Here is a 26,050-nt window from a genome sequence, read left to right as displayed (position 1 = left end):
CTGTGTGAACTTCAGAATGACCAATGCTGATGAGACAATATATTTACTTACAAACATGCAGGTTTGTTAATGTTTTGGCAGGTCTGAGCAGAGGTTTTTATTTTGAGTGTTTCAACAGTGTTAAATAGTAATGCATGAGTACATCGGTTGGTATTATGCCTGACTGCTAAGCTAAGTACCAGAGCTCAATTCCCAAATCAATTTTCCTAGCCTCTATGTGTGACTTTCCATAGATGAACAGCCACGGCTCTTATTGTAAATAACCATCAGTACAATTGCTCTGAATATACTAGAGCTTGTAGATTAGCACACTTGGTTAGAGTGTTGCTACTTTAAGATGTATAGTAAGCTGTTTGTAAGCTGTTTTTTACATCCCAGTAGTCATGGAAAAACAGCTCATCAAACTGAATTAGGACCGCAGCTTTAAAGTTAAAAGTTGCTGATCTTCCTTTAAACATTTTTGTCATCCGCCACTAATATGTTTTTTTATTTTGGCTGAAAAAGCTTTTGTTGACATCGCTTTTGTCTTCAACCAAAATGTTGGTGATAGTTGAGCTTCTCAGGCTTCTCTTTACCGCAACAAAAACAAACTAAAACTTGTTGGAAAAGACTGAGATTGTTGAGCTCGAGCTGGTTTTTATTTCACTACTATCCTTTTTAAAGCTATCCAGGTCAGGGAGAGAGTGAGTTTATAAACATATTTAATGACTTATTAACTAAAAATATTATTGCATTTAAATGGCAGTATGTTTGCTGATGTACCCCACGATGTTGTAAATGTAAAAATATGCTTAAGAGTACAACTGTGGCCTGAAAATTATTCAACACTAGTAAAGCTGTACCGACCTAAACAATACAAACAACAAAGTTACCACAGTTTTATGCGACAATGCAAAAACAGGATTTGTCATTTTTCTTTCTAAGCTAATCTAGATTTTGTTTTTTTCTTTCGCTAGTTAGTTATTCTGGTTATGCCTATAAAACAAACTTGCTTTGTTTTCTAACTACAATGACAAAATACCAGGTTGTAATTGTAATGAAGCTTGCTCAGTTGTAAATGTAACATCACAACTCATAAAAGTAATGTGATAAAACCTTAACTAGGAGTTTTACTTTAAAAATGTATTTATGCACTATATATTTTATTCATATACCATAAAATCTCTAATTGAATGCCAACTTTATTTCAACGCCACCTCCAATTGACCGTCATCCTGAGAGGAGATTGAAAAATAGAGCGCCACTCTTTAATTGAACACCACCTCAATTTGACTGCAACTTTAACATTATTTAATACTTATAAACCCTTAATATTAATTGGTCAGTAGAAAAATTTCATCAAAATTGTATTATTAATAAATCATTTATACCAATAACAATTAATGTTTTTGTGGTCCAACTTCAAAGCTTTTCGGTTTTTTGTTAATACTTTGAGCGCAACACCATAAAACAATTAGCAACTGTCTTATGCTAATAGTAGTTCCTTGTTTAATGCGCTCTTAATACTTTGAAGTGCATTTACCATTATGGACTAATGGCTAGTGTTAAGGTCAAGGTTGTGCTTGGTGAGAAAAACTTTTACGCATTGCAGTTGTTCTAAATGCAGTGTGTAAAAGATTTTCTATGTCAAAAGATGTTTGAATGTCAATATCAACTAGTTGAGCAGTGCAGAAGACGAGATGAGATCAAAAGACATTGTTGTAGGTATTAGACGACCAAAAGAAACTTTTTCCATCGAAAGCACCAATAAAAACGCAGCTATCCAAACAATAAAGGCAAATATTCTTTTAAAAAACTTTAATTTATGTTTTTGCATGTAATATAAGTATGGCTCGTTTGTGTCCCAATTGTTAATGAATATATAAATATATATGTAAGGGTAACCGGGGTACCGTTGGCCAAAATTCCCTCATTTTACCGTAACTTGTGTGATAGTAATTACAACTTTCTGAAAATTGGACAGGCAATTCACATATTTCATGCATTAAACACATGTTTTTAAGAACTTAATGCTGCTTATGTCTTCTGAAAAAACAGATTACAAAAGTACTTGGCTAATGGCCAAAGCTGCACAGTTTCCGGACCAGCTTGGGCCATTGGGGCACAAATGGCCGCTCCATTAACTGTTCAGAATTTTTAACTACTGTTGCATATTTGTATTTACTGACTATTCAAACATATCAAGGAAACTAATTATTGACTTTAAAACACAATATAATGCTATTTTTAACTAAAATATGACATTTTTATAATAAAATAAAGTAATAATGTAAACGGCTGGCTAATAGTCTACAAAGCGCTGTCACTTCTTACCAGTAATTAGAAACAACTTGATGTCAATATCAAACAAAATCTGGTTGCAAGATCTGGCTGTGCCACTCTCCATAGTTCGCTCAGGTAGCAGCATATCAATGTCCTTAACGTCTACTGTAGCAGCTGGATCTGGCGCTATGAAATTACTGCCGTGTCTCACCAAGAAGAAAACAGTGGCTCTATCTTCATCAGCATCAACATCTAAAATTGACGTTGCAAACTTTTTAACACTTTTCTTGCCATGTACCGGAACCACCACATACATTTGTAGTTTGAAACAACCAAGTCGCTACTCAAGATGATTGTTGAACTAGGAGGTAGCTCTGCTCCACTTACTGGCTCATACCTGTCAGAGAAAGTAACTGGAATTTGCTTATCTTCACTGCTAGATTCTATTTCAATTTACAATTAGTGAATTACCCAACATTTTTAGTCTTTGAACTAAAGACAAAAAAGTAGCAGATTTTGAGTTTAGACAAAACTAGTTTTCAGCAACTTTCTGTTAGAACATAATCGTCGCAAGTCTCTGATTGCCCACAATTGGTCCAATGTTATTGCCTAGCTTTTCTTTGTTGTTTCTCTCCTTTCTCACATGCCTAGTCCTAGTTTTGTTTTTTCTAGCTGCTTCTTCGTAGGTGTGCCTGTTAGGATTGCTGTCTTTGTTCTATTCCTTCCACCATTGGTTTTCTGTGAACCAACCTCGACAAATAAACGTAGCAGTGTCACTTGTAGCAACCACACTCTTACAGTATGAGCAAGTAGATTGATCTGATGGTGCTGTCTGTTCCGAAGATCGGACTTAACATGATGCTGCATCTAGGTTTGGATGATAAGTAACATAGGCGCCTAGAAACTCTTCGTCAGCAAAAGTGTGTCTGTCGAGCAATGAAATTCTTGGACGTCTGACCCTGATGTGATATGTGAGCTAGTCATTGCTAGCAGGAATACTTTTCTTAGTAGGCTGGCAACATCATATATGGTGACAGCCTGTCCTCCATAATTCAAGTGCCTTTAGTTTACAGCATCATCCCACGACCAAACACGAGCGAAGTGATTGTTTGGGAGTTTCATGATAAATGCATATGTGCAACCAACTCACAAAAATTATTTGTGAACGGCCGTCCCAAACCCTTGTGCCGAAATCTCATCAACAAATTTAACCATTTTTCTATGAAGTCGTTTAAGCATAATAGCGATACAAAACACACCTTAACCTGTTTAAATATGTTACTAAGTCTTTATTATTTGTAGACAACATCCTAAACCTTACCCATCTGATCGGATTATACATAAATAGACAGATTAATTTGGCCTAAAATTGCCATTAAAACTTGACATGCCTTTGTTTAATCAAATTTAAGACTGGCCAATTTAACGCTAATAAAGCGGTGCAATAGAGAGTAAAACTATTAGGTTGTGCACATTTCATGAGAAAAAACGTGCAAATTGCACCAGTCTATAGCATTGTCCGATTGCCAAAGTTTTCTGTAATTAACGTAGAAGTACTGAAAGGTAATCGTTTTGTTTTTGCCAATTTTATTATTCGATTTAATTATTCGATTTTATATAAGATTATTATAAGACCTAAATATAAAAAAAGTCATTCGATTTTACAAGATCGAAGTATATAGTGACCAAAGGTGTGCAATATGTTACTGTCATTATTTTTCTAAAGGTTTTGTTAATGATATTACGGCTGTGCCTAATATTGCGGTACTGCCAAGCCGTTTGTAATATCTGCAAAATTAAGTAATAGGCCTACATTTTCTTTTAGATATACAGCTATGTCTATGAACACCAACTAAAATCTGTTTAGATTTTAGTTTAGATTTTCAAATTTAGCATAACTTTTCAATATAAATTCAGAAATCTTGATAAGTATCACAACTTCATGATATTGGTTGCTATGACGATTTGAAATGTAAACAAAATTGTTTACATTTCATTGGTTTTTGTTTTTCAAACTTTAACACCAGTTTTCTAAGAACTATGTTTTCAACATGCATTCAGTTTTTTGACCATAAAATCTGCTGTAATTAAGCTGGAATCAATTTTTTTTTTGCAAAGTAACAGAGAAATTTTTCCTTCTGCCAGTGTAGATAACTCTAAATTTTACACACTCGACTAAACCATGGTTTCTGTGATCATGACCCATTTTTTCATTTTGCTCCAGTTTGCAAAAAACTTCCAGACACATGTTAATGCTAATGTTTGCTTTGTGTTACAGATCACTGTCAAAACTATTCTACATTCAACACAACCAACTTTCAAACTGTGTATATTACACAGCAGCTTGCCATTTTACTTATAATATTGCACTTCTCCTATTGGAGGGGAGAGATATAAACATATAATTTTTTTTCCTTTCATTATTGCTGTTTGTTGTAAATAATAACACGTAGTACATTACAGCTACCATTGCAGCTACTGTTGTAATTCTTCTATTGCACTGCAGTGCCATTTCACAATATTGCATTTCTCAACCAGCAGTACCCTTTCTTTTTTCTAATATCACTTTGGTTGATGGATGTATGACAGAAGAAATTCTAGATTAAATAGAATTTTAGAAAGCCATAAACCACTATATCAAGTGGTTGGAGTTTGTGGCTACATGGGTGAGGGAAGGTTCACATTCCCAAACTATTCTGCTTAGCCAAATCAATTGCTGGATGTATAAGTGGCTGTCGTGGTTGTCAAGTAATAATAGGGCGATCACTCTCTTGAGCATCAAGTATGCTTGATGAAGTGCTGAAGCCACTGTTCGAAGATGTTGGCATCAAATACGTGGTTGCACCAAAAAGTCGATTTAATGAAATTAAGACCAATAAAAGGCTAAAACATCAGCTACAATTTGATGTCACTTTTTTCTTTGTAGACTAACCTTGTTCATAGATTTATGCGTTTGAATGAGGCCATTTTTTAAACAGCTCAGATTCGAGCGGATGCTTCATTAGTGACGTAACGAGTGATACATCCGTAAAGAGTCCACAAGCAATAAATATAAGATCTCTTCATTAGCCAATCATCAGCACAACATTTTTATATAGGTCATTATAAATATTTTTGCTAGTAGAGCGGGTGGTATGCAATTTTGAAGGTTCTGGTTATTAGGGATCTTACTTTATTACTAGTTAGTCACTCGCATTGACTATTAGTAGATTCTACTAGCTACACTAGCTACGTGCATTGACATCGATAGTTAATTGACATCGTTAATTTACTAAATTACCGCACGAACACGTTTGATTGACAAACAACAGAATTGTAACAATGCGAAGGTGACTCAAAGTTTTTTGAGCGTCAGTTGATCAAAGATTGGGGCAGACAGGTTATGGTTAGAGCTGACAGGCGTCAACAGTGTTATGCTGCAGATAAAGATAAAAGACTTGAGGTAAATTTATCTTTAACTATGAGTATTCTTTGCATATATTTTAAACTAACGATAGCCTAATAGCTTTAGTAGTCATGAGCACATCTACATGTACTAATAAGTAAAATTTGCTGGTCCAAAGCACAAATGGTTTATCTGGCTAGTCCAAAAAAGTCAGAGATATTTTGTTTTTTAGGGTTTTCAAGGGTGGGGAATCTGATGGTGTTGTCTGGTTTTTTTATTCACAACAGTTTTCTGTTATCAAAAATACATTTGTTGTATCTAGAAAAGCATTGATAATTAAGTCAGCGCACAAATGGTGTACCTGGCATTTTGAGTTATCCCACATGAGTGATTGTCCTGTTTGATGACATAACATTAAATAATATCAGTGATTGGTTGCATTATTGCCATGCTGCTGTCAAGTAAGGCCAATCAGTAAGTAATTCCTGTGTGAACAAAGAAAAATGGAGGGAAACTCAGACTTTCTTTGATTCCTCAAACATCTCTGACTTCAGGTAAAATTATCAATAATGTCACCATGAAACTAATTTCTTTGTTTATCCACTTGTCAATGATTTTACTATTGATTGTTGGACCTAACAATTTGTCTATAAGATTATTTGTTTTTGATCACCAACAGAACAAAAAATAATTTAGGGATACAACAAAATAGGTCGGACACATTTTTTAAATTTTAACAAGATGCTAAACTCAACGTTTTGAGTCTTGATGTACTTAGTAGGCACCTAATTTGCTTTACTAGTGTGGCATTCTATGTGTTTGATTTTAAAAAAGAAATGTTCACTAAACAACCTACCATCTTGTTTACTTCTAGAGATCCAGTGAACATTACATTCTCAGGTGTCCTTGCTGGTCTTTTGCTGGTATACGGTCGAACCATAGTGTCACACTCCTAAATATCCTTAAAATAACAGTAAATCCTATCTTTTGAAATACCATATTAATGTAGAAATATAAGTTATATAATACATTAATATCTCAGGTAAAACTTAATTTTTAGAGTTAAACAATATCCTACAAGTACATTAAATTGTATCGGGGCACATTTGGCCGTGGCAAAATGTGCTCCGAACTCTGTGACCAAAGCTGTCCCATCGGCTCATAATTGACACAACACTCTTTCATAAATTACTTAGTGATTGAATATAAGTTTTGACTACGAAATTGAATTAGCAACTAATGTCTATATTTTACCTAGTAAGCAAGCTGTTCTACTATCTGTACTTAGGCAGAAAAAAAACTTCTAACTAAAATCCTTCAAATATACTTTGGCTCACTAAAATAATGATGTACATACAACTTTCACAATAATTCACATGTGGCTCCAAAATCACAATGGCTGGTTCATTACATTATTTCCTGTTTATTATGACTGAGAAAACACCAGAGTGAAATGTGGTCAAAGGTGCCCCGATTACCCCTATTTGTAGCATTTGATTGATTATCATTGTAAAACTAATAAATTTGCAGATTTATAGCATATTATTTAATAATATCATTGTGGTTATTTTACCATGACTTACCTTGGATCAACAATCATAACTCCTTTTCTGTTGCCGATAGTAAGCTAGTTTTGTTTGAAAATGACAGCGAAGGTACCACTGAGCGCAAAAAACTTTTATTAAACATTGGTAAATAAAAATATAAAATAGAAATAAGCCTTCAAGTTTAAAATGAAATGAAAAATTTAAAGTTTTGAAAAATTTCAAATCAAGTCATCGGCTATAACATTGTTACATATGATTTGCAAGCCAAAGAACACAACTGGTAGAGATATTTATCAGGCTTCCAATAAATAATTTAGTTAAAGATCTTTGAAAAGTTAGAGGTAAGTTATCAGATTTATTGCATATAAAATTGCTAATGGTCCACCAGAAAAAGGGGGTAAAATATAGGCCACATTTGCTTCGCCTGTAAAAGGCTAGACTTATCTTCCCAAAATTCTGGCGATTCCTTTGAAAAATACAACAAAAGCCTCTATTTAAACGCCACCTTTAATTAACGACCACCAAAAAGGAAGGGTTGAAAAATAAAGCACTTCGGCATTCATTCAAAGATTTTATGGTCCATGATGTGTAGATATATCTACTCAATGCGCATTTATTTACATGTAATTTGGTTTATAATTTTTTATCTCTGCTTTAAAACTTTTTCCATCCTTCAAACATTTTGAAGAACAGATTTGGGCCTACAGCTGGAGATGAAGCTGTGTATCATTTTCTAACAGCTCTTTGCTGACTCCATAAGCATACGGTAGAGCGGCGGCAGCTAAAGAGGATAAGCATGGGCTCACCAACCAGACAATAATTTTTGTTCAGGGCTGCGCCAAGCACCAGAGGCAAGCGAAGCATCTTTGAAAGAGATTCATCTCTTTTAAACTCAACAATGATAAAGCAAATCATTTGCTTTTAGTTATAAATTATTATTATTATTAATTATTCTTTAGCAACCAAAAACAGTTTTAGTTTGAATTTCCACATAAAATAATTGCCATTGTTCAAATTCTCGATGCTCTAGCTATTGTTATCTATGATTTAGGCAAAGTTTTTTTTAAATAAAAGAAACACTGCTGAGCCTCATTAACTGTTGAAGTTGATAGCTGGATTGCCATGTTTATTACTGAAACTGAACCTGCCTGGCTATAGCCTAAAATATAGCATTATAATAGCTATGCAACAGATTTAAGAGAAAAGCACACAATTATGTAAAGTTCAAAGGTACATCTAGAAAAATCACACAGAAACTGTTATGTAACCAACATTATAGTCTTCAACACAGCTTGTCTTTATTGGCTGCTCCTTCTTTACTTATCATCAAACCAAATGTCCAGCAACATAATTTGCAGATAAAATAGTCTGGTATAAAAATGATCATTCTAATTTAGTTTTGTAAGACTATAGTTGAGTTAATTATAAAAGCGTTTGAAAAATGTGTTCAACTTTTTCAGAAGATACTCTACTTGATAAAATGCGAGCAGACTCACTGCTGGCAGGTAGAGTAACAGTGAAGTAATCAGTAAAAATTGCTGTAAAAATAACTATAGCTCAAATGAAGGTAAAGCATTGAGCATCCTCAGGATTTTATTCAACGATGGCATTATGTAAGCAATAATGTTTATAGTTTCTTCTAGCAATATTGATGGCTGCCAAAGGCAAATATAAATTCAGATCAAGCATCACAGTTTGAAAAGTTGCATGTTTTGCAGAGCATGTTTTTTAATATTGTTACATAACATACACTGGAAGAATGCCATTGAACATTTGTTAAGAATTCTCTAGTCACAATCTAGAATACTACATTAAAGTTCTACATACAAATCGGCAAAATCCAAAACCACAGAATAGGTGTTGAAAATACATGTACCTTTGGCCTTAAAAATACAAAAGTAGATAAATATGAGTTAGAAGCTAAATTACCTCAAACTGAAAAATAAAATTTTAAAAATATACTTTACCAACCAGATAAATTGCTTCAATTTTAAAATTTGTGTCCTTTAAATAGTTATAATTTTTTTTAAGACAGACTGAAGTTTCAACTTTAATAGAGTTTTTTTATTGACTGCAATGATAGGTAGGCTATAGTTGAAATTAATCTATAATTTGCTGATGTTCTCATAATGGTTATTGAAGAGTTACCATTTTTTTTAAATTATTGCCATCCAAATATTTGTGTGGTGTATTGTTGCAACATATCATAAATAAATTGAATATCTCCAACAAGACAGCCGGCTGTTCAACCAAAAATTTTGATCCTTATACTGACCTCTAAGGTTTTCTTCAAGATGACTGCTCAGGATTCTCTGCAGTACCTTTCTGCTGTTGAGTCTGTAGAAATCAGAGCTTACATCGCAAATAAGGATAAGCTACTAAAAATAGTGTGGCGTGATTTACGGACAATATGTTGGAGAGCTCAGAGCTCCCATGACTTAGTCATCAAAGATCTTGCAGGAAACCGTAAGTTTTGCATAGGTGGTGCAGAAATAAAAAATCACGCTATTTCTGTATATTATACGGAAGGTAATGTAATTGGAGAAGTAAAAGATTGCAAACTCAAGCAGCGTGCATCAACTGATGTGGAAGCAATAACTGTTAGTGCAAATAAGATTAGCGTGGCTGGCAATACTTTTGAAACATTTTGTACTCACACTGAAATCACTCTTAATTCGAAAGCAGCCGTTGAAATGAAAGCTATGGTCATTGCTTTGGCAATACAGGAGGCTTTAGCTTATGACTTTTTACAGAAATCTCTTCCTATTGGTTTAGAAAGTAAAATTGATGTCTCAAATTCTTCAATCACTCCAAAGCAAAACAAACAAACTGTCACAATGATATTTACTGATGAAGGAAACAATCAGACATATCAATTGAAAATGGGAGGTCAGCAAAGTGGTACTAGCATGTTTACACTGTTTCTTATGGACAACTCAGAAAGACACAATATATTACTGACTATCACAGTAAGGACTGGTACAATGAGTGCTTCAAATATGGTTGGAGAGCAACAATACACAACTGCTAAAGACACAACTAACAGAACAAACTTAATAGTATCTTCTGATTCAGTTATTATTGGAAAAATAGACCCTGGTAGAAACAGTCCCGCCAGTTTAATAACTTATAGTTCACCACCAAATCGCGTAATCAATGTTAATGGGGACCATGAAAAAGGTAAAATGGTAGATTCTGCTAGATTAGAGCTGGTAAATTACAAAAGATCAGATCCAATATCCTTCGAGTTTGCATTAAAGAATCTGACAAAAATCAAAAGAAACTTGTATCAGCTTATTTTTCTGCCATTATATATAACATACTGACAGTTTCACAATATTCAGCCAACATGATGCTTACAGTGTTAAGTTGGGTAAACAGTGGTTTGCTCTCCCTGTACAGACATGTGTATTCAGGTGTTCGACAGGTGTCAGACACATGTATACACATGTGTATACACCCTTAACCACATGTACTGCTATTTTGTACATGTTCATACACAAGTCATGCACAAAAATACATATGTATACATGTGTATCGGTACATGTGGTTACACATTGTGTATACATGTGTCTCAAATCAGTATACACATGGATATTCAGCTTTCATGTGTATCGGTGTGTATTACAGATGTATGTGTGTGTACCGAGTGTGTATCCAGATGTTTCAACATGGATACATGAAGTACTAATCTTTCACTAAATCAACCTTTTCTAGAGCTAATAAGCAGCTGATACAGTGTCATGACAGTGTCAGAACACTGTGCTGTACTGGTGTATGAAATATCATGCACTGGAATGATATGAAGGAGAAACAGAAGGGTTATTGACCTGCTGTTTTGTTTGGAACTTCCTTTACAGGTAGAATTTGCCACTCTCGTATTCATCGTACTTATGTCATATACATGTATCTGAACCGCCTAGGCTACATGCATTACCCTTGCTGTATATAGTCATTTTGATAGTGGGACAATCAAGGAGGGATGTCACAAAACTACAATAAACTATAAATTATGGCTATGTGATGGGCGACAATGAAGCAGTATTATCCATCTAATAAATGTTTGCCATCAAATAGATACTTATAACCAGCTTTTATTTTACAAAGAACAAATTTATATCAAAACATAATGTAATACTTTATGCTGTATGTATAAAAAGCACAAATGAAATGCGGCAAAGTACAAATGAAAGGTTGCAGTCAATACACTTATCCATGTAGAACGTTGAATAAAATAACAAAACGTTTTTACTAACTGTTTAGTAAATCTATGTTGAAACATACTTTATGTACTTAGTGTTATGTATAAATGCAAAAAAAAACATCGCCTTAAAAATGTTGAATGATATTTCTAGACAAAGCTAATTTCTTGACAGTTACTTGACTCTTTTGTTTCCAACCATTCACTCCAGCAGCTTTCCCGCATTCTTAGCTTCTTCTTTCAGAGCTTCGATTATGTGGGGCCTGCATCTCAATCCTAGATCCCCTAGGCTCCTCCCATCCCATTCATTGATTATCTGTCAAAATATTCCACAAAATATCAACTAACAAAAATGCAAAAAAAAATTGATTGCTGTTTGATACTAATTTACAGTTTTACGTAGCCATGAATATCTAAAAATCACATTGCAGTTGTAATACAGATAAGACTCATGGCCTATTTGGTGCCATGGTGGTTAGGTCAGGTGCATAGCTTGTAGCTGACAATTACCAAACGGTTGCATTAATAAGAATTGATATTAGGCAATGCTTAAAAGATAGTCAATGAATAAACTAACCTCACGGAACTTGTCGGGCCGTGTAACCTTTAGTTGAATTATTGGCGCCACCCTTCTCAGTGAGGTAAAATCTTTATTACATTTTTTCAGAGCCTCGCTCTTTGTGGCGCCACTCTTGACTTGTTGTAACAGAAACTCATAAAACTCCTCAATCTCCTCTACGCTGGTCACTAAAAAGTAGTATGCAGTATCTCTTAGTTTCATGAAAACACTAACTACAAAATGAATCACTTGAGGGAAAATAATAAGTAATAATAGCTAATAATAAAACATGACTTTTTGTATGACCACTAATAAATAATAGCTTAACTTACATCTTGTATTCCCAGGTACAGGTGATGCACTAGGGGGAGTTGTTGTCCGTGGTTTGTTCGTATTGGTCACATGGTAAGGGGGCTGGTAAGTAAACGGCTGATAGGGATAACCTGGATATGGTTGTATGTATGGTTGTGGATATGGTTGATGCAGTTGATGGTATGGCTGTGGTCGCTGGTACGATTGCGGATGGTATGGATAGGGTTGTGGGTACGGTTGTGGATATGGTTGTGGGTACGGTTGTGGATACGGTTGTGGGTATGGTTGTGGATATGGTTGTGGGTATGGCTGCATGTATAGGTGATTATATGGTTGTGTGGGATTAAGAGGTCCAGGTTGTTGCTGGTGATCTGGTTTTGGTGAATCAAGTTTTGGAAATACTAATGCAGGTACTGGTTTGGGCGGACGTGTATTAGATATGATGAGATGCTTAGTGGTCCTCTGCTGCTCTTCTTTATCTAGGACTCTATAACATAAATGCAGATGGCAGCAACGTTTAACCTTGTCTGGGATTTGAGAACAACGAGTTCCGATCATAGCATCTATTGGAACTTAGCATATATAGATTCCACCATGCATCTGTTCTCCACACTGTCTCACCGCTTAGGCAAAATAGGAGAGTAGGGTTAGAACAACAACATATAGTTTGCATCTTGATAAATTGCCGACAAAAGCCAATGGATGTTCCGTCTGGACTGTTTGTTCCTGTGTGTTATATCATTTTGTTACATTATAACATAAAAAATGCAAACGACAGAAAAATACATTGTTCTTACTTTACCCTATTCCGAAGTGTGGAATAGGGTGGGAGGTGTGCGGACAACACAAACAATATTTGATTCCAGCTACAATTCATAATGGAAATTGTCACCTAAAATTACATTGGCTTTCCAATTAATGCATACACTGTCCAGCAGAAACTAAGTTTTACTACATACCTTCCACTGTTCTTCCACCACGCATCTTCATCTTTTCCACCACCTTCTTCTTCACTTCAACAAGAAATTGTACATTTATGGTTATCTGTTTGATTAGCTTTCAACTATGGTAGGTATGCATGATTGACAGGCATGTGTATGGTATGACTCTTAAATATCGGAACTAAGTATGTAATGCTAACATGGGCTTTCCTCAATTTACTTGTTTTCCAGAGAACTTGGTGGTAGAATATCAAAATTGTTTTGATCCAGATAGATATTGTGTGATATCAACGCCTCAATTATCTGCAGGTTTCATGTTTGTTTGTTTATTTTTATTTATAATATAACTACAAAAAAATAATATCAAGAGTGTTTCTCACAGTATAAAAGGACAAGAAAAATAGAAAAAATGTCACTACAAGGAAGGTGATGATGAGGTCCCTGTGCGCAATAGCAAGGCTAATCAAGACGCGGAACCTGAAAGTAGAGTCAGCAGAAGTCTGTTTAGTTGGTTTAGTCTAATCTGGTTGTCTGAGGTAGCGCTTCAGTTCATTTTTGAAAGAATTAGCATTTACAATTTTACGCAGTGTAACCGGTAGTAGATTCCATAGCAATGACTCTTGATAACCCAAACAAGTTAATTACATGTGCAGCATGCATATTATCTGTCTTTGATACCTGTGTGTACCATACACATATAATGTGTATTGGTACACATGTATCAAAATCAGTTTATGTGTATGGTACATGTGAAACCTGTGTACCATACACATGAACCATGTGTACCATACACATGAAACCTGTGTATCATACGCATGAAACCTTTGTGGTTCATATTATCTCTAAAGCATAAGGGACAGTGCACTGGATAAGAAATTTATTGAAAGGTTGCAAGTCAATCTCTCATCTAGGGGACTCGTCAACCTGAACAATTGTTGTCAAGGCTCGGGTGTACTCTCCTACATAATGATTTGATAACAAAAAACTCACCTGGTAAAATCACCTTCAGCTTTTCTTTCCTCTTCCTGCATGCCATCTGGTTCATCTTCTCTATGTTCTTTAGCACATGTGCTATTAAAAGTAAGACATTTTTTCATACACACCACAGCTTTGAGACGAAGGAATTAACATTCGGATGAGAACTATGCGTTTTTTGATGGTGTCTAATGCGCCTTACCTTTTATCGGTGATCAAGTCAAGTTTCTCTAGACGCCTGGCTTTGCATCTAATGCGAGCAATCAGTTGATCGCCGACCGGGGGTTTTGTTAAATCTCCACACTCATCACTGTCACTTGCACTGGCACATCTCTTTCTTGTCTTCTCAGGACTAAAACAAAGAAGCATATCGACATCGATGAATAACTGTGGGTGTATTGTGTTTCAATCATTTATGAAGTGATCACCATAAAGGTTCAACTAATTAATTTATACATACACATTACTCTACCTACTCTACTGGTTGGCACTACCAGGCCTGTCAACACTCAATCATTGAAAGTGAGACTCACACAATCACACCAAAGAAAAAATGAAGATGAGTGAGAAATGAATGAGATTTTTGATCCAATTTCCACAATTTTATATATACTATCATTGATACATCAATTGCCCCAAAACCAAATCTCAAGCATTGACCCACTCTTGGGTTGGCAGGCCTGGGCACTACCAGAATTAGAATAGATTAGAATAAATAATCAATGAGTTTTTTGTCTGTGTTCATACAATAATATCATTCATATACAATTGGATGATGATATATATTAATTATGCTATTTAAATAACAATTATAATTATTTTATATGATAAAATAATTCATATCATATACATAATTTGTATGTACAGTCAAACATGAATAACTCAAACTTCACTGGATCGAGCAAAAGTGTTCGAGTTATCAGAGCGTTCACGCTATCAGAGCACTGTCACAAGTCCATGTATTTATTAGTAGATACATGTACATACACAAACTATATATAAATCAAAAGCATAAATGGCTTGTTTCAAATTAAATGCTTCTAATGTAAAGTTTAAAATTTTTTTTTCAGAATATTAGAGATTTTTCTATCACTTGAGATTTGTTTGTTGTTTTAGGTGATGTGACTGCCAAGACGTTTTCAGATTAAAATTGGCAAAACTTGATCGCTGTTAAAATGCCCAGAAGAAAATACATCTTTTTCTTTTGAGCGTTTTAACCAAGATCAATTTTGCCGATTTTTCTTTAAGTTTATCCAAAGGTTACCACGCTTTTCCTTATCTTCGAAGAACCATTGCTAAGCGGATGTTTGTAAAATTTTATTTTTTGCAAAACCTTTAAAACCTATCCGAGTTTGACTCTAGATATTTGAAATATAATAATTATAAGAATAAAATGTTTAGTTGATCTAACCTTCTTTGCTTTGGTGATCCTTTTTCCTCTTCTGGTTTTGGGTCAACAGGGGGACATTTCCCCCTCCCCTTAACATGCGGCATTTTGCATTTTTTGCAGCAGATGATAACGCAGGCTTTCCTCCCCTTGGCCATCTTTGCTTTTTCTACTGCCGACTGCTAGTAGCCGCCGTTATCTTGCCGCGCTAACGATAGTCTTTCTAAAGATGTGCAGTTTTTACGTTTTAATTAAATTCTTTCTAAGAAAAGTATAACCTAATGTATCATCCATCTTTATTAAAAAATTGGATACCAATGGTATGCTGCTTGTCAACATGTAAGCACAAAATATCACGAAGCATTTTTTTGGCGCACTGCCACTATGAGTAATGTATTGAGTGACCAAAGATACTTAATGAAGGTGGTCGCGTGGCTTGATCTATGAGTAATAAACACTATGAGCATAGATTGTACCGCCAAGTGTGTGGACACCGACTGTGTTTCCTGTAGAGTTTTGCGTCTCGATCCGTGCTGCTCCGTCTTTCTTGGTTTTTTTCAGTTTGTTTTATAATTTAAATAATAATTTTATGAGGTTTATGCTATTTCCGGCTTCTTGGTTCAGTTCACTCTAAGGATTAGGGCATGGGTGAAACGATGTATTCATTTACAACTGAGTTGAGCCTCCCTCATAAAGAATTTGTGGCTTGGTTGATGTCTGTTAAGTTACTGAGCAGCACCAAATCTTGTGAAAACTGTGTAGATCCAGTCCCGATGAGGCTGCACTGCCGGACCAACCGTAAAGACTTATATGTATGGTAAGTGCTCTTAGTTATCACCTCATTAACCAAAATAAACTCCATAATCGACAGCAGAATAAGTAAAGGTCCAGGTAAATGTGTGATTTTTGGTGATTGTTATGCAGGGCAGTTGAACACAGTCGAGCCATGATCAATTTATTAAAACTTTCACTCACATTGTCACTGACTGTACTGTTGCACACCCCCTTTCCACTTACAGTTACACTACTGGTATGTAATTTTTTCATAGCATAATTATGGGGATTAATGTGTGACATGATAATAATAAATGGGTAGTCCAAGAAAATTTGATGATGACTTTTCTGTTCTATCCATTTCCATGTTTTCAGGGACTGTCCACGCTGTAGGTCACAGGTATCTCTAAGAGACAAATCTTTCTTTGCCCTCTTCTCAGATTTTGATCTAAAGGTTATTCTAAGGTGAGTTTTGACAAGCAGGTCATTATTGTGGTCTAATTAATGAAAATGCCCAGTAACTATGCTTTTGTTAAAATGCAGACAGTATTGACCAAGGAGCCGGTGGTTGGCTCACTAACGTGGGCAGTCACGTGCGTGGACAGACAACTCTACAAAAGGATGGGTCATATTTGATCAAGGTTGTTGTTCCTCTTCTCTAGGTACATCTTGGCCTGGGCGTTAAACAACCATGCATATAAGAACATAAGAGTAACTATACAGCAAAGAGACATAGCTTCATACCGGAGGTTAGGGAAAGAGCTTGATAGCATTGCCATTGATTCATTCCACAGAAATTCACCTGGCATTCTTGGAGGCATAAACTTCCGCTTTCAAGTTGATGAGAGCTTGTTTGTGAAAAGAAAGGTAAGCTACATTTAGTCTGTAGAGGGTCCTTGACCTGCGCTATTATAACCACATATACAAGTACATGTATAACACATATTGATATGAATATAATGAGAGCTGACTTCTATCAGTCATGTGTACCAAATTCATTAATTCATTGCATTCCATACCTATTATGAAAGCCTTTGTTGAAAATGGTAAATTTTTAGGCAGGAATTGGCAGGCTTATCAAAGAAAGATGGGTGGTAGGAATCCTAGATGAGTATACTAACAGAGCAATATTCCAAGTAGTACCTGACAGAACCCATAGGACATTGAGAGCAGTTATAATGAATCATGTCTCCCCGGGCTCCACAGTGACCACTGATGGATGGCGGGCATACAATGGACTGAACTTGATCTATATTCATCACCGCGTGAACCACAGCATCAACTTTGTGGATCCAGTGACAGGTAGTTGCACTATTCGAAAAATGTGAAACACAGCCATTGGTCTTGATTCATTTGATAGGTTTGTGAAATCCTAAAGCCCAGTGATGCTAGATGAAAATAATGTTAAAAAAACTAGACACATCATAGACACTGTGCGATGTTATGTAAATACAAAGTAGCGCTCAATGAGAATTGAATCTAGATGATTTGTAACGTGTGGTTGGTAGAAATAGTGATTATATACATGTAATTATTATCATTTTTGCAGGTGCACACACTAATGGGATTGAAACTCAGTGGCGCCATGCCAAGAAGTTTGTGAAGTTAAGATGCCCTAATGGTGCATTTGATGAGGTAAAACTTCAGGAACAGCTACATGTTTACATGTGGAACCTTTGGTTGGGGAGACCTTACCCAGGAGGAAGCTCATTACGAATAATATATGACATTTCTAAGATTTACAAAGTTTGATATAGTGTATAGTATATAGTAGTATTTGCTGTCAATGTATAATTGTGAAATAAAGATCAAAAATACTTTAATTGATTACCCTTATTGCTCTCATCAAACAGGAACATGTCAATCTCCCCTACCAGCCAAACTTGCCTATAGTATGACTTTACTCATTGTGAAGATCAATATGATTGTTTTTTAAACTTGATAGTAGAGGTACTTGCTGTAAGCAAATTTATGCCAAACAGGTGGAAGCAACCTCTTCTGACATAACGATCTGTAGGTTTACCCGGCCCGGAGGTTGGATTTGATTTCAATAACATGTTTAATGTAATCTTGAATGTGTGTACCTATGCAACGCTCAGACCACACAATGATTCTTAAGTTTGGACTACAATTAGAGATGAAAGGAACATCTGAACAGCGGGTTTACCTGGCAGAGGTACAATTTGATTGTGATTATAATAAAAAAACGGCCATGTATAGATCTGTGAGTATGTGTACTTATGCAGGGCTGAAGCGACCCAGGCAAAAGCAGGTATTACCCACTCTGAACCCATACACATCTGGTACACTGTCCTGACACTTTTTGGACACGTGTCCGAAACCTGTACTGGTACATATGAATGAGTCCATTGCTCAGCCTTATGCTACACATGTATACTCATCATACACTGGCATGACAGTGGCTGGCCACTGTATACACCTATTGTGTATACATGTGTGTACTAAACCTGTGTATCCACATGTACCAAGATGTATTCCCCTGTATAGCATGTGTATACACATGTACTGGAGCCTCCAGCCACATGTATACATGTGTACCAACAGTGTATAGGTGTACTGATACAGGGAGAGCAAACCACACTTTACCTTAAGTTGTAATTGCTCAACTTGTCAGCAGCCTCAACAAGCTGACTCAAGGCATCAATTGATTATGAGTATTGATCGTATTAATACAATAGACCAGTTAGCGTTGTCTGTTGCGGGCCACAGTAGTGTTAAGAACCTTTTATATGTCAACTTACATATATTTTCTAAAGATTCAAGTCCAACCTTGCTAATCTTAGAGTGTACTCCGATTCATGGATTTCAAGGTTTTGCTCAGTTCCATGCTAAAGACTCATATGAAAGAACCATATTCAAAGGTGTTGTTCTACCAGGTGAAGACATTCTCGCGGTTTATACACATGAAGACAAGTTGCTTGGATACTTTCACAAAGGAAACGTGATAGATGACAAGGATAACAGTATTTTTAAAATGGAGAAAAACGTTAAAACCTCAGGACGAAGTCCAACCACGAGATATATTATGATTGACTTACAAACACAGGAAAGGCTTGCCTATATTACCAGTCAGCTCTGTTATATGTGCATATATAAACCGCAATGTTTCAAAAGTTCAAAATTTGTCAAACTAGCCATGGTCATATCATTCGCAGTTAAACAACTTTGTGATTCAGTCAACAACGAGCTTCACTTAAGTGCTGAATTATCCTATCGTTACAAGGGCTCAACAAGAGATGTCAAGAGAATATCATTATTATAAGAACAAACATATTACACAGTTTTAGAAAATTTTTATCCTATTATTTCTATCCTGCATATTTCCCTTGATTATTGTGCTAAACTTATGTTATTATGTCACAAAATACATGGTTAGTAAACTAGCAACTATGATTCAAAAAAATTTGTTACCACACCAATCCCAAAAAACAATTTGCTACCAACACTTTTTATTCCATGATGAAAGCTTATGTCTCTGTCAAAACCCACTGCAACTGCAATAAAAAATTGTCATAGTTATTGGCCACAATATATTTATGCATATATGCAAATTTATATATCAATAGTGTGCATGTATATTTAATGACTAGAAAAATTTACTAATGTGAACAGGATGCACCTAATAATTGCCCATGGTTTCTAACTACTGCATTAAGATGAGATGCTTGTTAGAAAGTTGGTAAAGACCATCATGAGACTTCAAAATTTTCACAATTTAATTTTCCTAAATAATATTTCAAATCCAAAATATTTTAAAACATAAAATGTGTAAAACTGAATTTAATTAGGCGTTTAAGCGCAAAACACCCCAGTTCTGTTATCAATTCATCAGCTATCCTAATTTCAATAACTGGCCTAATTAAATTTGCCTGAAGGGGCAAAAACTATTCTTTATTAGATCTTCACAAAAATAGACATGTAACACTTTGACACATGACACATGACACTTGTGACATTCCATCAAAGTAACAATACACTAATATCACAATCACTAATTTAACTCAATCATCACGTTACTCTATTGAATATTTGCGTAACAAACACTAATTACTAGCTCTAATTAGTAGCTCAAGTATATGGTAAAAAGTTAGGCAAGTTCATTTGTGTACTCTGCTTCTCATACTACTTGCAATACATAGCAGCTCCAAAACATACGTATTTCCTACTGACACTCACAATTAGCTGTACACCATAAGCTGTACAAGTCCAGCTTATGGTGTAAAATGTTGAAAGTACTTTACCAAAGATGTTTTCTCACCTTGAAGTGGATTAAAATTTACATAATTTTATTGCAAAAAATTGTTTCGGATTTCGAACAACTCGGTTTTCGAACAACCTTCTGTATGTTCGAGAACCGAGGTTCCACTAAACGTTATTAAAATATATAGGTCACTGAAAGCTATAAAACTTTTAATTTACATTGGTTTGAAAAACTTTACAGCTGTTTTATTTATCTTTAAATCAGTTGGCCTGCACAAAACCTTATATGATATGAAGGATAAACTTCACGATATGAAGTTTGAAAGCTATTGTTGTTTGAAAACCTTTACAGTTGTTTTATTTTCTCTCTTAATTTATTTCAACTACACAAAACACTTCTTTCATGATATGTAGTTAGCAAGTTAAAATGGCAAATGATGTTATATGTTAAATACAAATCAATTTTCTGTCCATAGACTTTTTTACTACCTGGGCAACGCTGGGTAGTAGAGCTAGTCAATATATATAATATACACATAATGAGCGTTGTTACATTTTAAGTTTTGTTGAGTTATTGCTTCCTACATGTACATGTAGTTTTGGCACAGCAGAATTGTTTAGGGCATCAATAAATTGCAAAAACCAATGTTGTGCAGTAAATATCTGTCTTTAAATAAAAGTCTGTGTTTGAATGTTATGTTTAAATGAATAAACATAATATGTTTAAGTGGTAATGTAAAATGTGATAACAAGCTTTCAACAAGCCAACCAATCAAACAGCTTTATGCTTGTATACGATAAAGGAGAGAGTTCAGGATGAGTACTTGTATACGTTTGACTGATTAAACCACAGCTTGACACTAGATAGTTTTAGCTATATAAGATAACTAGCTGTGCAACTTTGGACTCAAACTGTGCTGTCTTTGGACAGAAAATTGATTTATAACTAACATATAACAACATTTTCCATTCTAACTTTCAAACTACATATCATGAGAGAAGTGTTTTGTGTAGTTGAAATAACTTAAGAGAGAAAATAAAAAAACCGTAAAGGTTTTTAAACTTTGTTAAACAACTGTAACTTTCAAACTTGATATCATGAGGAAAAGGTTTTGTGCAGGGCAACTGATTTAAAAATAAATAAAACAACTGTAAAGGTTTTCAAACCAATGTAAATTTAAAATTTCATAACTTTCAGCGACCTATTTTTTGATAACGTATAGTGGAACCTTAGTTCTCAAACATAATAAGTTCCAGAAGTTTGAGATCTGAAACAATTTTTCCCATTGAAATAAAATAATGTAAATTTTAATCCGCTTCAAGGCAAGAACACAACTTTGGTAAAGTATTTTTTCAACATTTTACACCATAAGCTGTACTTGTACCCAGCTAATAAAAAAGTGTTTACACAGAAAATCTATTTATGCCATCAAATAGATTAAAAAAAATAAAACAGTTGTAAAAGGGATTAGATGTAAATGTGAAATAATTAGCAAGTAAGAGCTAAATTAAGTCAATTTTGCTATGATTACAATAAAAGATGATTCGGTAATGATACAATTAATACAAACTGAGAAAACAAAATGAAACTCCTCAAAATGTTGAATTGATAATAGCAACACTTGCATAAAAGTGTGTGGGTATAAAAAGGTTACTGTTCTACCGGAAGCTATAAATCAATTCTTTGACTAAGATGGTACCAAAAAATAAAACAGAATATGATAGTATTTTGTAGGTAAAATTTTATTAGAACATTGTCTGCCAAAAATTGTTGAATAAAAAATAATAATAATACTAAACATTCGAAACTAATCAAGTAATAATAACATTGATAGGAAAATGAATAATGTTTAAACTTTAAACACTATACTCAGATTTCGTTTAAAAGAGTGCAAGGTGAAATAGTAACGACAATGAGCAAACTTAAAAAAGAATTGTATAATAAACTTCAAAAGTTATAGGAAGCTTATAAATGTAATAAGAGAATGTAAATTTGTATATATATATACATGTATATTTCTCAAAGTATGTAAATGTGTGTAAATATAAGAGAGTGAGGAATCACTGATACTTGTAATCTTACACAATAAATCTTACAGTAATCTTACAAATGTTTGTCGTAAAATGTGAAATTGATTATGAAAAAACTAATTGGTTAGGTTTACAAGAGAAGATGTGTGAGCTAATACACCTACCTGTAGTACCCGGCGTTGCTTGGGTAATAAAAGAGTCTGTGGACAGAAAATTGGTTAGTATTAAACATATAACAACATTTGCCATTTTACATCACTACAACTGTAACGGTTTTCAATTTTTGTCAAACAAATTTTAAACTTTATATCATGAGAAAAATGTTTTGTGAATGTCAAATAAAATAATAAAATAATATAACTATAAAAGGGTTTAGATGTGAAAGTGAAATAATTGGCAAGTAATAGCTAAATTGAGTTTCTTTTACTACGATTACAATAAGAGATGATTCGGTAATGTTACAATTAACACAAACTGAGAAAACAAAATAAATATTCTGAATATGTTAAATTAATAATAACAATTCTTGCATAGAAGTGTATGTATAAAAGTTACTGTGCCACTAGCAGCTATCTATCAAACTCTGAATACGATGATACTTGGACGACGATATGTCAAAATTAGATATTACAGTGTCTTTGATCGAAAAAGAGAGAATCTAGATTCTAGAGGCTATTTCTACTCAAGATAATACAATTATCTGCATGAGAAGTATTAACCTTTACGGCGATTTAGCAATTGATTTTTAAGAAAAGCCGGAAATATATGTAGAAGTTCACAAAAAAGCAAAAAAGGCATCGTCTTTCATAGAGTTAATATAATTTAATTGCCAAATACTAATATTGAAAGAGTCTATTGTCGATATCGTTTGCCAAAAACCAATTAGCTCTAATACGGCGAGAACAAAAAAGCATCGCATGTCATAGAACTGAAAAATTCATTGTAATTATTACGTCATTTTTGTGTGAAAATGGGAAAACGATGAATAGGTAATGTATAGAGGTGCACTAACCAGAGATTCCGGTTAATGCGCCCTAGCGGTAAAACAAAAACCCCAGAATAGTCGCACCCTTATATAAGCTGCATGGCTCAAACCATCAGAAAAAAGTAGCGGCTAATAGTCCGAAAAATACGGTGATCATATTAATTCAGTTCGCTTCGTACGACTGAAAATCGCACAACGAAAAAAAGGAAAGACTGCTCTATAGGGTGGACAAACATCTACACACCCAGCTTGTTGTTTATATAGTAGATGACAAGATCATAGACTATAACTATACACGATAATGACTTTAGCACTGTTGGTAATGAAAATATATAAAATAAAGTTCTTCGCCTTGATTACAACATGCAATGACTATAACAACCACTTGAAACAACCAACAAAACTTTATCAGTTAAAAAATTATTTATACTTTCTGATCAAATATTTCAAAATTATTTATAATTGATTTACTATAGATCTTTTAAAAAGGTTTGCTGGAAGAAATTTACATGAAAATCTTTGCCAAATAAAACACTGATATTAGGTGTGCATCCTAATAACGAAACAGTAAATATCAGTTGCATAACTTTTTAGATGATCTTCGTTTCAATCTGTTTATAAAAAATACTTCAATAAATACAAATAACCCATGCCATACACGCGACTCTGCTACAAAAAATTAAGTACTATATAGCATTATTGTTTTCCAAGTATGCAAGATTTTTGTGTTAACCTAATGACAAATTAATCCGCTTCCCGTATGCGAGAGCACACTCCTTGTTGTTCAACATATATAAGAGAAAAATCATTTGTTGTCCAGTTGCTTTCTGCAATATGATGTCATTTTGTTTCACGAGTACTCTATCTTTTGTTGGCACAATTTCTATTCTTAGAGCTCTTGGAAAATATATAGCTGACTGAGGTAGAAGAGTATGAAACACCACAGAGTGCATCAAGTTGACAAACTTTAGCGATAGCAATAGCTTCGCTACAAACAATGCTCTCAAACAATTATTATGTTCCTGAACTTTACCGGTCTCATAGATTTGATTTAAAAAAAAGTTTTCTAGTTTGTCTTCTAAGTGCACAACTGGGCTACATTATTTTTATAATATTTTAAAATGATAGAAAACCACAATTAGCAATATCACTACTAATGTGAAAGTTTAAAGAAACTAGTTGAATTCATATAATTGCCTGGATAATCTCGTTTTGCTAAAATCATATGGATCCTCTGATCCTCTCATATGGTACGAACAGTTCAAAGAAATTCTAACAAATGAAATGTTGCTTATTATTTATGTTATCAATCTGCATCAATTAGTTTTAATAAATTTTGATTAAATGCAGAACGTTATAGTTGTGGTGTATACTCATACTCTTAGATACACTGTAAAAACTGTCAGACTTAGTGCGTGTGAAAAGTGAGTGATTCAGTGCAGTGACTGCTTGAATAATGCATAATATTAGGCATTGGATGAATATTTTTCTGCAGTCCGAAAAACAATGCACTTTGTTAAAATATCCCCTTCTTTAAAACGCACTGTGATGAACTAAATATTGAATTAAATTCTCAGGCAATGCAATGAAATCGCATTCAGTGTGTATTTTGCCATTACCTATCAGTATATTACAATGCGCTTAATGCTTAAACATTGCACTTTGTATATAAAGCTAATGCGTATGATGCGTTTGTGATCCGCTTAACAGCGCCGAGTGAATTAAATTAAGATAAACACAATGAGTGCATAGAGAGCATTGATAATTATGCATTAACTGTTTATAATTTTTATGCGGTGAGGGTGTAGGCTTCAGGCATTTATGCACTGCTTGTGTTAACTAAATAAAAACTTGATAAGCGATTAAAATTTTGAACAGTAATGCGTCAGCTGCATTAAACTTGCAACACAGCCATTGCATTATTAGCAAAAATTTATGCACTGGTTGAATTGTTTACAAAAAAAACTCACTACATGCTTAATAGTTGACAAATAAATAAGATACAGTAAACAGTCAGCGCATTAAATTTCCACATTTATGCAATGGTTGTGTGATTTTGTACTTGAACTCAATAGGCGTGTATAGTTGAGAATATTAATGCATTGACTAGTTTAAGTATATATCAAGGTAGTCAGCGTCGTTTGTTTTGAAAGCCTATGAGCTGAATGTATTATTTACACTAAACCTCAACAGATTACCAGATGTTCAAATTCTGACCTGTCAATGTAATAGCTCATCTTAATTTACAATGCGATCAATTCATTAGGTCTGCACTAGCTCAGGCCCTAATCACTTTATCTGAATTGGAGTTGTCCCAATTTGAAATGGTCACGTGACCATTTCGAGTGGGGACAATTCTATTGCGGAATCCTACCTTTTTTCAATTGCTGTTTGCTGGTAATATCTGATGAGCATAGGTCTACATCTAAAGGATTACCAAACTTTGTTTTCATAATTACCGGTTTTCAAC

At 34.3% G+C, this 26,050-nt stretch overlaps 1 protein-coding gene across 1 annotated transcript; it reads right to left on the bottom strand.

Moving 5' to 3' along the window:
- Nucleotides 1–11,487: 11,487 nt before the first annotated feature.
- Nucleotides 11,488–15,713, bottom strand: LOC137391700 (uncharacterized). Its single transcript, XM_068078227.1, has 7 exons — nt 15,594–15,713; nt 14,385–14,524; nt 14,198–14,278; nt 13,226–13,279; nt 12,287–12,753; nt 11,973–12,142; nt 11,488–11,711 (listed from the first exon to the last, which is right to left on the bottom strand). The coding sequence occupies exons 3-7, from the start codon at nt 14,236–14,238 to the stop codon at nt 11,598–11,600; spliced, it is 846 nt and encodes a 281-aa protein (XP_067934328.1). The 5' UTR covers nt 14,239–14,278; nt 14,385–14,524; nt 15,594–15,713; the 3' UTR covers nt 11,488–11,597.
- Between the last annotated feature and the right edge of the window lie 10,337 nt (nt 15,714–26,050).

This window comes from Watersipora subatra, chromosome 3 (assembly GCF_963576615.1).
Source record: "Watersipora subatra chromosome 3, tzWatSuba1.1, whole genome shotgun sequence".
NCBI lineage: Eukaryota > Metazoa > Bryozoa > Gymnolaemata > Cheilostomatida > Watersiporidae > Watersipora > Watersipora subatra.
This window is presented reverse-complemented; position numbering and strand designations above follow the sequence as displayed.